This window comes from Bemisia tabaci, chromosome 2 (genome assembly GCF_918797505.1).
Source record: "Bemisia tabaci chromosome 2, PGI_BMITA_v3".
Taxonomy (NCBI): Eukaryota; Metazoa; Arthropoda; class Insecta; order Hemiptera; family Aleyrodidae; genus Bemisia; species Bemisia tabaci.
This window is the reverse complement of record NC_092794.1, coordinates 75013977-75027932: the sequence shown is the minus strand read 5'-3', so window position 1 is coordinate 75027932 and position 13956 is coordinate 75013977. Positions and strand designations below refer to the sequence as shown.

The window sequence follows — 13956 nt, the reverse complement described above, 5'->3', positions numbered from 1 at the left end:
GTTCGCAAACAAATTGACTGTTCAGTTTCTTCAGAGAGGAGCACATCATTTTAATTATTTCCAGCTCCTTGAAAAGCTTGTAGGCTAACAATCGAAATCTTAATACAAATTCACTGCAGAGCGAGAAATAAACTTGGAGAGCTCAATTTTTTTTGAAACTGTAGGTAATTGAGTCTACTTTTTGAAAAAATTATAGTTTTTAATGTCAAAGTAATTTGGACAGAAAGGATGCAAAGATCCAAGTTGGAGAAGATATTATTAAACCTAAAGACAATATGAGACACCTTGGCTTTCAACTCGGAAAGAACTTTAATATGAGTTGTCATATGAACACCGTTTGTGAGAAAGCAAGGAAAGTAGCAAAAGGATTTAAGTGCTTACTACCGAATGTCAAAGGACTCTCTTTCCTTAAAAAGAAACTAATAATCAATGCAATCCTTTCCATAATCTTTTATGGAATCCAAATATGGCACGAAGGAATAAAGTTAAAGAAAAACATAAAGACTATTAGACAAACATTAAGACCCCTTAAATTGTCCCTCTGCAGTGGGTACCGGACGTGTTCCGATTTTGCCTTGGATGTGATCTCAGGCATCCCCCCTCCTGAATAGATGGTCGAAGAGAGAATAAGAATCATGAATAAAACAGAAGATAAGAGTGAGATAAGACAAAATATATTAGAGAAATGGTACAACGAAATTTATTGGAAAGACGACAGAGAAAGATGGACTAGAACAATTATTGGCAATAATTCTTATGAGTGGATGTACAGGGGGCATGGTGTCCCTGATTACTATCTGACTCAGTTTCTGACAGGACATGGCTGCTTCGGTTCGTATCTACACAATATAAGATCAGAGAAGATCCGGGATGTTTCATGTGTGGTGCAAAAATGGATGACCCTGATCATGCATTTTTCCAATGCACATACTTCAACACGGAAAGAGATGCGGCCCAAGCGGCCGTGAATTGCGAAATAAAGAAAAATACGGTCATGAAGGTCATGTTAGAAACAAAGACAGGTTGGAACATGGTATATAGATACATAAGATTAGTGTTAGAAAAAAGAAACGAAGTATCAAATGGTAGGGTGCCAACCACCCAAACCGATGTAGTGGCCACGGCCGGTTCCGGTATTGTAGAAAATGGATAAGACAAGTTTATGTAAATATGATTAATTTTTTCTAAATTATTTATTAATTAATTACCCAGCTTATAACGTTTTGAGATCTCATGCAGACCTAGAATATTTATGTTACTATTTTCTACACGGATTGTAATTATGATTAACTCTTTACTATCTGATCAATATGATCTCATAACTTTAATTTTACATACTGGGGATCTCAACTAGAACCTGAACATTTATTTATATGCCTCTATACGAATTGTATTCATGTTTATTTTCTATGAATAAAAAAAATAATAAAAAAAAAAAAAGAAGTCAAAGTAATTTAAAGGTGAGTAAACTTGAAAGAAATTGAAAATTGAGAATTATTGACCGGCATTTTCCGTATCTACGTCCTCAAGAAGACCCGGATCGAAAAATATCCTTCAGTAAAAGTTGTAGATCGTCCTTTTAGCGTTGTTTTGGTATATTACATCATAGGTTTATCTTTAAAATTGAGGGAGCAAAATCGCAAAAACGGAGCGGATCGCCGCGCGGCCGCCCATGTTTTGAATCGTAAACTGGCGATTTTAGGTGGCACATGATGGCAGTGATGGTTAATTCACCTCTGCTCGTCTACCTACGACCAAAATCAATAATTTCCATTACAAAGGCTTTATTTCTACAGCGCCATGGTTGCCAGTTTTTGCTTTATTATTTAACTGTTCACTAATTCGCCCTGGTAGCGATTCAAGTAATACTTACGACTTTTTAAGCCTCCACCCCTTGTGAAGCAACAGTGCAACTACATTTCAATCCCCTTTGGAATCAAGTAACTGCCCTAATCTCCCCCCCCCCCCAATTTTCCAGAAAGTGACAGAGAAAGTGTGAAAACTGGCGACTTTTTGTTTCTATTCAAAATTATTATTTTTTCTTAAAGTGGGAGGCTCACGTAAGACTTGACTTGACTCCCCCCTCCCTTCGTAATACCCTGTGAGCCAAACTTAGACCTTAGCCCCCCCCTTTTTGAGTAGCTTACGCAAGGTTTTTATTATAGGGTAATGTTTCAGGATTGCGCTCTTCAGCGTGTGTAAATTAACTTTTTTTTTTTTTTTTTTTTAAATTCATGCTTTTTCTGTAAAGAGTTACTTGACTCACTAAGTGCGGGCCCGCCCGCAGACTTTATCGCTGGGCCCACCTCAATACCCTGCAAGGCTTGATGAGGGATTCCATTTCAAAATTTCAGTATGACCCTGTGAGCCAAATTTAGGCCTTACCCCTCCCCTCTTGAGAAACTTACGTGATACTTGAACGGTTTCCTAGTTTGGCCCAAGAAGCATAGAAAGTGCCTACCATGAAAAACATAATTTACCAAAAGTTTTAATAGTTTGTTTTCGTAGTGTTGATTCAGTGTATTGTATTCCTACTTTGATCGTAGTATAGGTTCATTTTGGAAATGTGAGGAGCTAATGGTGAGGAGGAGCTTTTTTATGTTCGTCGTATCGCTAACCAGCTGATTATACGAATGAGACGGATACGATATAAAGGCGATAATGCATTTTTCTTGTGTTATGGATGCTTAGAATCTGCCTCAAAAAAAAGTCTCCAACGGAACGGTCCCTAGAAAATAAGACAGTGCTTTTGTCCATCCGACGGACAAGTAGCACAGGCAATAACATTATTTTCCACTTTTTACCAATTTTTCGTAGTGAATTTGCAAGCACGTGAAAATTGGAACTTAAAATTTTGGACTCTTATGGTAGATAAAGGAGGGTGCAAGAATTATTTTATCAAGGAATATTTTCGTAGCTCCGAGGCGAGCCTAGCAGGATAGAAGGAAATAGTTCTTATCGCATTTTTTAAAGTAAATTCCGCATAATTTTTTTTTTTTGGTGGGGGAAGACTGAAAAATTTGGCCTCCAATTTTTAGAGACCATATTTTAGTCGATTAAAATTATGATAATCGTTTTGTACCACTTCAGAAGCAATAGCAAGAGGCAAGAGAAAATCGCTGAAAATTCGAAGATATAATAATGTGTTTATTAACCTTTCTGTTGCCTCTTAGATGGTACCAAACGCGACCATAACTAGATCATTTGAAAAGCCTATTTTTCAACTTTGAAAATTCTTTGAAAATTGAAGGCCCAATTTTTGCCTAGTTACCAAATTATTTAGAATATTTGACGAAAATCACCGCAAAGCCGATAAAATCGTGTTTGCGACCTTCATTTTAGTACGAAACTGCCCAGCAAAATATTTACTACACTCTCTTAATGTCCATAGAGTACATAGAGTCGCAATGCAAGTGGGAGAGCTGGCGCCACTTTTAAGCATTTTCCAGGTCCCGAATTCCGATACTCCTGTGCGGCGCCGGGTCTCTTTTTCGATACATAATCGGTTGTTTGCTATACACGGGGACCCGGCCATATTCCACACCGCCATTTTGGATCGAATATGTATCGAAAAAGTGACCCCGCACACGGGGCTCGAAACTCGTCGAGCAGAACATGGTGCCAGCTCTCCCACTTACATTACGACTGTATGTACTCTATGTTAATGTCTTATAAACATAGGCTTTTTAGAAATAATAAAACTCTCATTTTTTCATGTTTACCAAGCCTGGTGAAAAATTAGTGGAAAGTAAAAATGAAGAGTCTTGAGCCATATCGAGCGATTCAGCTGAATTGTGTGCCCATGGAACAAGAAATCGGACATCTAGGAAACCAATAATTGCTCTTGATTTTTTATGAAAATGTTCCCCCTAAAACCGGAAGCAGATTTTCTGCATGTTTGCAAAGTCACTTGAAGTAATTTGTAAAATTGTGGAAATGGCTGTCGTAATTGTGTATCCAGCTCCTCTAGGGCATATGGAGGACAACAGATTATTTTTATCCAACATTTAATTAGCACGCTTCAGTGAACAACCTGACTCAAGTATCAACTCCAGAAATGAGGACTAAAGGCGATTTTCATTATGTTTACAAAGTTTCAATGATTCAACAGCAGTAGCGTAAATGAGGGCGAGCCCACGGCTTTAAGGGGCCCTCCTGAAATTTTAAAATTGAATCCCCTCACCGAGCCTTGCAGGGTATTGAGGTGGGCCCAGCGATAAAGTCTGCGGGCGGGCCCGCACTTAGTGAGTCAAGTAACTCTTTACAGAAAAAGCATGAATTTAAAAAAAAAAAAAAAAGTTAATTTACATACGCTGAAGAGCGCAATCCTGAAACATTACCCCATAATAAAAACCTTGCGTAAGCTACTCAAAAAGGGGGGGGGGGGCTAAGGTCTAAGTTTGGCTCACAGGGTATTACGAAGGGAGGGGGGGAGTCAAGTCAAGTCGTACGTGAGCCTCCCACTTTAAGAAAAAATAATAATTTTGAATAGAAACAAAAAGTCGCCAGTTTTCACACTTTCTCTGTCACTTTCTGGAAAATTGGGGGGGGGGAGATTAGGGCAGTTACTTGATTACAAAGGGGATTGAAATGTAGTTGCACTGTTGCTTTACAAGGGGTGGAGGCTTAAAAAGTCGTAAGTATTACTTGAATCGCTACCAGGGCGAATTAGTGAAAAGTTAACCCTAGTCTGCCTGAGTGGGTTCAGATTGACCCCACGGGAGTTTCAACTCTTTGCCATTTCTCATGGTATGCACGAAATTCTTTGTCCTTCACAATTAGCTCTACAAAAACATCTAGGAACACGATTTTGAAGGGAAAAAAAAAAAAAAAAAAAATGTGCATGAGAGATCAAAAAATTCACGAATACTCCTAGAAAGCCTGAGCGGGGTCAGATATCCTAATAACATATATTTTACCATTTAGCATCACAAAAGCTTACTTTGAAGGTGTATTCATTTTTCTCTTTTTAATTTTTTTCAGAAACTTATAAAACAAGCAAAATTTTTCAGATTTTTTCGTTTTCAGTATTTAGTAGCCCTATGATTTTTTTTTTTCTCATGCTGAGAACAACATGGCAATATGTGTATGATAAAATGGTTGCATACCCTGCGCCGTGTTTTTTAAAACTTAGATATGCTTTATGGTTAAGGCTTGTAAGGTTAGTGCACTGATTTTAACTAAAAACATGAAAAAAACATAGCTAACTAATTGATTTTCAGCTGGGGTCAAATTGACCCTGCTCAGGTTTTCTAGTTGGTTCAGAGGCTCAGGCAGACTAGGGTTAAAGCAAAAACTGGCAACCATGGCGCTTTAGAAAAAAGCCTTTGTAATGGAAATGATTGATTTTGGTCGAAAGTAGAAGAGCAGAGGTGAATTAACCATCACTGCCATCATGTGCCACCTAAAATCGCCAGTTTACGATTCAAAACATAGGCGACCGCGCGTCGATCCGCTCCGTTTTTGCGTTTTTGCTCCCTCAATTTTAAAGATAAACCTATGATGTAATATACCAAAACAACGCTAAAAGGACGATCTACAACTTTTACTGAAGGATATTTTTCGATCCGGGTCTTCTTGAGGACGTAGATACGGAAAATGCCGGTCAATAATTCTCAATTTTCAATTTCTTTCAATTTTACTCACCTTTAAATTACTTTGACATTTAAAACTATAATTTTTTCAAAAAGTAGACTTAATTACCTACAGTTTATTTCTCGCTCTTCAGTGAATTTTTGAATATATGTCCAATTTTCAACTTCATCGGACCACTGTGCGGAATCCCCCAAGGGGATTTATGGGGACTTTTGGCTAAAAACACCTTTTCATATGAAGAATCGATTGGGCCTAAGTCCGGCCGTATTTTAATTTTTGGCCATCAAAATGCTTCGTTTACTGGACTACATTGAAACCAAGGTATACAGGGTATGTACCATGGGTAAAATCAGAATTACTAGACAATACAAGGAAATTTGATGTTATCAGGAACATTGAGCATGGATCAGGAAATTCTGAGTGCTTCTAGCATTTTCTAAACATTTGATTCAATTCCTTAAATATGTTGATTTTTTAAATCAAACAAATGTCAATTTAATCAACGAACAAATCAGGAAATCTCGTCCTAAATATCAGGAATTTATCAGGCAAATCCGAAATCAAATTTTAGTAGACATCCTGGTAGACACAAGTTTACCATCATATGTATAATCAGAACCAAGATCACGTCGTGACTGCATACACATAGTATTCTCACTGTAGAGGAAAAATTCTTATGTAGAGCATAATTTCCTTCCTGGAGTTCAGCTGTTTGATGCAACATCTGTTTGGGCCTGTTTATGATCACCAACTTATGTCTATTAACTATTACCTCTCCCTCTCTGTTCTTGCACAACCAAGGCCTTTGGATTCAGCAGCCTAAAATTTTAGAAGGAGATATGTATTGCATGCCTGATAAATTCTCCCTTTGTAATAAAGTTTTTCTGGTAAAAAGCCTTCTTTTGCCCATCATACATCACCGTGTACCACTTATCAGATTGTTTTGCATCTGAAAGCATGGGAAAAACGTTTTTCTAGGTATCTAATGGTTACCCTAATTTTTGCGGCTGAAGTTGAATATAACCTCAGTTGTTTTCCCGCACCTCCGGGAAAACGAGTCTCAAAAGTGAGCAGGTTTTTTTCCAAGCTGACAAATGTCTTTCCATGATTTGATTTTCTAAAAAACTGGTAGGTGCTAGGAAAAAAATACACTAAAAATTAGTTTCTTTCACTATTTCAGCATTGAAACCTAGGCGGGAGTTGTTGTTCAAGACCCCGCGGACCAATGTTTTTCCCATCTTCTCCAATGTAAAACAATCGGATAAGCTTGTAGGCAAAAAAGCGCTTTCGACAGAATAAACCTCATTTTTAGGAACAGAGTGAGAATTTTTTTAAGCAAGCAGTATATCATGATTTCCTATTTTTTTCGCTGTTAAATACGAGAGTTATCTTGGTTTTTTTTTTTTTGGATCAGGCACTGATTTTCTTGCAAATTTGATTACTCCCAGAAAAGCTTGATTCGAGGAGAGATGCTGATTCTTCCGGGCTAAACCAAACTGGTCCAGGAAAAAAAGGTCACTTTTGGAAACTACTAAAAATCTACTGAGGAAGAACGCATGCATATCTCTTTTTGGCAAACCTGTGCTGACTAATGTTATTTGCAGTGATGTAATCAAAGATAGTTTCTATTGATTCTTGTGCATCTTTTCATTTAAATTTTCTCAATGGCAGTGAAAAAAAATCAATGCCAGAAATCGCCGCGTTTTTTAGTCATGATATTGACTATGGTAAAGCACCATTAGGAACTGATCGCAACAGAATTAATTGCACCGTAATTTTTCCAGTCACAGTGGCTGATGTAATTTTTTTTTTTTTTTTTCAGTGGAAGTCTCTCATTGTTTTGAGCTTCACACTGCCAGTGTTGACTACATGGTTGGAGACAATACCTATGACGATAGCTCTTTCTGTGCTGAAAATGGTGTTGGCTGCAATCTAGCCAAAAGCTGGGAAGCAGCCATTCGCCAAGCCCTCACACCATTACCTACTTCAACGTCAACCAGCAGTAAGTAATCCGACTAAAGTCAGGATGCTTGCCCACAATGAATTGTCCTAGCTTGTATGATTAAATACTTTACAGGAGGTGAAAACCAATAGATAAATCAACAAAAAATTATTTCCTTGTTTTAAAAAGCAATTATTTCATCACAGAATGTTAAGCATTATTTATTTTTCTGAGTGGTGTCTACTGAAGTTGATATTTATTATAGCACCACTTCAAAGTAACCAGGTCCATGCATAACTCTACTATACCTTCAATGGGCCTGTTGCAAACTTTTACTAGAGCAAAAATAAGAGTTGTTTGTCATAGATACTGTCTGAAAAATCACGATAAGCACATCGGCAAACTCTGAAACGCCCTCCTAACTTTACAATCTGTCTAAGAAATTTGCGTTTTTTTAAGCTTCCCGCTTCAAAAAGGATACTACAGCACAGGTGAACATTTCGTTAGAGGAGCCATTCCATTCAATCCCTGTTCAACATGGTTGACGCTTCCTCGAGTAAGTTGAGGAGAGCACGAGGTCAATCAAGACAGATATCTATCAAAGCGAGTAAAATGTGAATGTAAACATGCCGATTATTATCAGGTGGTTAGAATTATCGTCCCGTCACATGTTTTTTGGCAGATCAGCTATGTTGAATATTACGTGGTATCCTTGTGAGCAGAGGTTGGATGGAATGACTCCTCTAACTTCACCTGTGCCGTGGTGTCGTTTTTGAAGCGAGAAGCTCGAAGAAAGGCTAATTTCTTATGCAAATTGTGAAGTAAGAAGTGCATCTCAGACTTTGCCAATGCGCTCATCGTGATTTTTGAGACACTTTCTATGCGTAAAAACTCATATCTGTGCTGTAGCAAAAGTTTGCAGCAGGCCCATTTTGTTAAATTTGTTGTTATTAATGTGTTGTCAGAATGAGAATGGTATGTTTATGACTATTAGCCCCAAGACTTGCTGAGACTTATGGTCCTTAACAAGGACATTTTTGAGCAGCTGCTGTTTTTACTGTGTCCCTGTCTAGACTCTTTATCGACGGTGAAACTACCAAACCACGTATCTCGTTTGCGGCGTTTAAAAATCTACGCTCACATTTTCTTTTTTTGAAGTAGACCAAATCAATATCATTCCTTGAAATTTTCACAGAATTTTTTCCGCACGAAGAGGAAAAATCACAGAAATTTTCAAGACTGGACGTTAAGTAGTTTTTCATTTAAAAAATAAAGTATGACAGGAAGTCTGCGACGTCGCAAACCGAGATACGTGGTTTGGTAGTTTCACCGTCGTTATGCAGAGTATTGCCTATCCTTTTTTTGATTGTGAATTTTTGTATTTTTCCAGCAAGCGAAGAGAGTTCTGATGCCCTCGAACTTGTCACTGACATCAGTCAACTTTATCAGTTGTTTCCTGAGGATGTTTTAGGAGCAGGCCAATTTGGAACTGTTTACGCAGGTTAGTTTTGCAGATTCTTACCTGAATTAAGTTTTTACAAGCAGGTTAAGACAGAGTGAGAATGAAGATCTCAACTCGGAAAGTTTCTGGACAAAAAATTTTCAAGTATCGATGTAATTTCAAGTGTTGAGTCATAACTATACCACATCAAAATTACCACTAGCCTGACACTGTCCCCTCGGTTAACATACTCTAGTAGATGCACGATTCTCTTCAGAACGAACTTTCATAATTAAACCTTTACATCCAAACTAAAAATGCAAGCTTAGTGAACACCCTGGGGGCACAAAGTTTACTCAATAAAACGCTCTGAAGTGCCCTTCTTTTTTGAATAAAGGTTGATTTTGGACATTTTTAACTTACCTAATCTGTGTGTTTTCCATGAAATTTGTATGAGGATGCTTGTTTTGTGGTATTTTGATTCTTACCCGCAATGACATTATTGTCAGATAGTGCTAATATTTCTGCGCTTTTTCCCATTTAAACCCATTTTAAATATCCACATTTTATCCCAAAATCTGGCAACTTTGGTCCATCATTGCTGCCAGTATTAATTTTACTACATTTTGCAATTAGGAACAACGGTTTCTGGTTCATTTTAGAAACAACATATGAGGACTTACATGTAACAATAGCGAGTTTTCACATTTTGAGAAAATCGCGTTTGAAGTTTTTGAAGCTTTGAACTTTGCCGCCCTTAGAACCGAGAAGATTCCTGTAAAGATTTTCATGAAAAGCAACTCTTCCTGTAAAAAACACACGTTTTATGAGCTATGTAAGTGAAAAATTGAAGGAGTAACAGCGTTTTGAAAAAAATGTGACATCCTCTATTTTTACTGAAAACACTTTTTTATGCATGAATCCAAGTCTTCAGGAAGGGTAAGGCTGATAAAACGATTGAAATGAACCAAAAGTATGGCAATGCTGAGTCATTTAATCAAATTGAACAAAAAACTACACCTTCTGTAACTTCTACGACAAAAATAAGGAACAATTTATAAAATTAGTTAAAAACTCTTCAACTCTGGCAAAACGGTCCCAAACGGGGGAGGACACTGAGAATAGTGGATTCTCATATCCGCTGTTTTTACAAATACCATGGTTTTCAGTTCATATCTCGCCGAAAAATTACGCTGGAAGTCTGAAAATTTGCACAGGAATTCTTGAGGACTCCAGAATTGGAAAACAATGTTTGCCCTAAAAATGGCGGATGTCAGCGACTGATATTGTTACATGTAAGTCCTCATATGTGCTATTAGTTTCCCTATGCAGATTAGTAGGCCTGAGCCAGAAATCGTAGTTCCTTATTGCAAAATGTAGTATATTTGGACAATATTTTGCAATAAGGAATTGCTATTCCTAGTTAATCCCTATAAGAATCTATCTGCATTGGGAAACACACACTCGTGGCACATTTATTGTTTCTAAAATGAGCGAGAAGTTTCCTATTGCAGAAAGTAGTCCAATTTTCTTCATATCAGTCACAAGATACACAGTTTACCATTACTACTCTACTCAGATATTGTCATGTCAATCTAGGTGTGCATCGCAAATCAGGAAGAGCAGTAGCCATCAAGCTAATAGATAAACTTAGGTTTCCAACTAAACAAGAAGCACAGTTGAAAAATGAAGTTGCCATTCTTCAAAACTTATCACATCCTGGAGTAGTGAATCTTGATCGAATGTTTGAAACTAATGAACAAATCTTCGTTATCATGGAGAAACTTCGCGGAGACATGTTAGAAATGATTCTCTCAAGTGAAAAGGGTCGCTTAAGTGAGCGCATAACTAAGTTTCTGGTCACTCAGGTAAGTTATCTTTCTATGAATTTTCAAACTGAATCAAAATATCCTGCTTTTAGTGAAAGCTGGGCCACTCACATGATCGCTTCCTCAAGTTTTTGCAACTTTCTGAAAGACCAGGCTAAAAACTGGAATCGTTTCTGTTTGTTGAGATTAGTTTTAATCAACGCCAAATCTCTCATACCAACCGTAGTTCTCTTTTGTCTTAGTTTTTAACAAAATGGCATAGGAGATCTGATTTATTTACTGTGTTTGAATTATTTCTGGTGCAGTAATTAGCACTGCCAGTTGAAAAAAATCGGGCCAACCTTTTTCCCAGGTCATAGTGTAATGAAGAGCTCTGATTGGTGTGCCAGGGTTTGCAGTGGCCCTGAAAACATGGAAAGTCAGAGCAGCTCTGAAGAATGGGTACAGCAGGGAATTTAAAGGAGGAGTCAGGGAATGGAGTTCTTGCATACGTTAAGGAGTTGCGTTTCAAGTATTTCTTCTTTTGTGACATTTTGCATTTAACATGATGATGCCTGTGCTTTTCTCTGGAACAAACTCCCAAACTCGAAAAAAGCTCTTAAAGTTGAGGCTGTAATGAAGGAGATCGCCCCTGGCATGGTGAGAGTCCAGCTGTATGTACACCCAATCCAAGTCTCCATACTCAGATATGGATCAAATGTGTCAGCAAGGTGTCGTGGTTCCAACCTTAGATTCTCCCAATAAAGTGACAACACTGCTAATGTATTTATTTCCTATCTTCGGATGGAGAGTCGGCCGGTTATGGAGGAGGACTTTCAGCATTGCGTGACGCTTGTAAGAGCTTTATTTCGAGAGTTGCATAATAACTCAGGAATGTTATGGCTCGAGTGTCATTTAAGAAATCTTCCTAGTACTGTTGTCTTTGCAAAGTTGGGTTATGCATAATTTGAGAAAAAAACATTATAAAATGCACCACATTTTACCTCAATATCTTTGAAACCAAAAAAACATCCAGATTGGATTCTCTTAAAAAATCATCCAAAATGAATACTCGTAAGAACCCTGAAAAACAAGTCCTGAAGTTTTATTTTCTGGCTAAGTTTCCGTGTTTTGTGCATTGTTCCATTTTTGAATTGAAGAAATTTATTCTATTCAAAAAGATCTCAATTTTTGATTTGTGCCCAAACCAGTTATTTATATTGGCCGTCATTTCTGCATTCAGCTAGTGGTTGTAAAATTGGGGAATTTCAGGAGTTGTGAGTAAAAAAGACAAAACCCAAGAACTTGACGAACATCAGGAAAATCGAACCACTGCAGACAGCTGTGTATTGATTCACCTTTCCCTTCCACAATTGCTTACTCAGTGAGTGGCCTCATCTGGTCTTGCTTATGCTTGAGGTGTGTGGTAGGGGAAGGTCTGTCTGTAGCGCTCGGATCATCAAAGGTTTTGTCTGGTTTTTCCAATTTTTCAACTTTGATTATTCCTATCTCCCAAGCCGTGTGTTCCGGCAGAATTCACAGCCTCTCATTAGATGCAGAGTAAAATAGGCAGTTGTCATAACTGGGATCGATTCAGATCAAATATTGACATCTTAATAATTTCTTTGTTTAAAATGAAAACCGTCATTTTTTAAACTGAAAAAATGTGTAAAACGCACTGTGAAACTAAAAGTTTGGGATTTTATCTTCAAAAATCCTCCAATAAATTATTTTGAACCATGAAGAGCAGATCATAAGTATGTTTTTTCATTAAGGAGATATTGACGTACCAACGTACTTGAGGTACTTTGACAAGCCTCCCCCCCCCCCTCCAAGTCCCTCTACAATTTTTGGGAGTCTGAAAAATTGGGATAACATTGGCTTAAGTATAAGCAAGAGACAAAATTTGAAGGAAGTCCAAAAGTGGGGCAAAAAATGTTGTTTTCCTGTCAACCTCTTTACATTTTTGCATATCGACTTCTTATTTCTTAAGAAAGAACCCATGCGTATTAAAATTGCAGATTAATATATCGAACCAGCGTGATTTAAATGGCATTTGTAACTTATGTACTTAAAGACTCCATTGAGAATCCTAAGGCTTAGGCCATTCTGTAAAGAAGTCACTTGTTTCATCGAAATTTCCTGTAGGTCCTCAGTCCCATGCGAGTTTAAATCTGATGATGTATTTAATATTCTTTCTCAATCCCTTTACAATTTCTTCACAATTGAATTTACACCTATTGCTTTTAATTTCATTGACAGCATATTAATCTCTCTCTTGCTTTTCTGCAGATTTTGGTTGCTCTAAAGCATTTGCACAGTAAAAACATTGTTCACTGCGATTTGAAACCAGAAAACGTACTTTTGAGCTCAGATTCAGACTTTCCTCAGGTGAAACTGTGTGATTTTGGATTCGCCAGAATAATTGGTGAAAAATCATTTCGACGATCTGTTGTTGGGACACCTGCCTATTTAGGTAAACATTTTGGTTTAAAATTATAAGAATTTTAGGAGATCCTTGATTTTTTTCATTGAAGGAAAACAGGGAGTGTCAAGAAAATTTTAGCACCACTGAAACCTGAATATTCCTGAAAAACATACATCAACATCTGTAACTTATAAAAAAATTACAGGATTTTGGTGTGACTTTTGTGTCTGATTAGTGAAGCAAAGAATAAATCAATAATGAACAATTTATGTATTTGAAATAATGGTGAAGCTAGTTTAAGCAGTGGGCCCGAGGGTGATAGTTGATCATCTTCTTCTATTTCACATCTCAAGTGGTCCCTAAAATCATATCCAAACCAAATCGACGGTCATTCTTCATCCCAGTATTAAATATGAAGTGGAACATTCCAAAATACGCGCATTTCGGTCGATTTTGACCTTCTAACCCAAGTTTGATCCTATGTTTTGATGCGGAAAATGCGAGTTTACGCTAAGCCGAGATGTCTCTAAAATACTTGCTGGCAACTGAAGAATATCGAGAAGTCCTGGGACTCTAAGAGGGGCTAATTTTTACCTTCATGGATATCCCTCCTCAAATTCCTCAGAGCAATGTAAGGTAGTTTTACAAATTCAACTTATTTTCCTAAAAAATTGTACTTTCTGGGAAAAATTCAATTCATGGGAAAACTGGGACATGATTAAGAAAAACAGAGGTCATTTTT

General features: G+C 37.4%; 1 protein-coding gene across 3 annotated transcripts in view; it reads left to right on the top strand.

Moving 5' to 3' along the window:
• The window catches only part of PKD (serine/threonine-protein kinase D3), a 69145-nt gene that overhangs the window by 21615 nt on the left and 33574 nt on the right, over nt 1–13956 (top strand). For all 3 annotated transcript variants that reach the window (XM_072296260.1, XM_072296259.1, XM_072296261.1), the window contains 4 exons: nt 7418–7597; nt 8928–9038; nt 10578–10846; nt 13079–13262. In XM_072296260.1, the coding sequence (XP_072152361.1) occupies nt 7418–7597; nt 8928–9038; nt 10578–10846; nt 13079–13262 (744 nt within the window). The remainder of the gene's footprint in view (nt 1–7417; nt 7598–8927; nt 9039–10577; nt 10847–13078; nt 13263–13956) is intronic.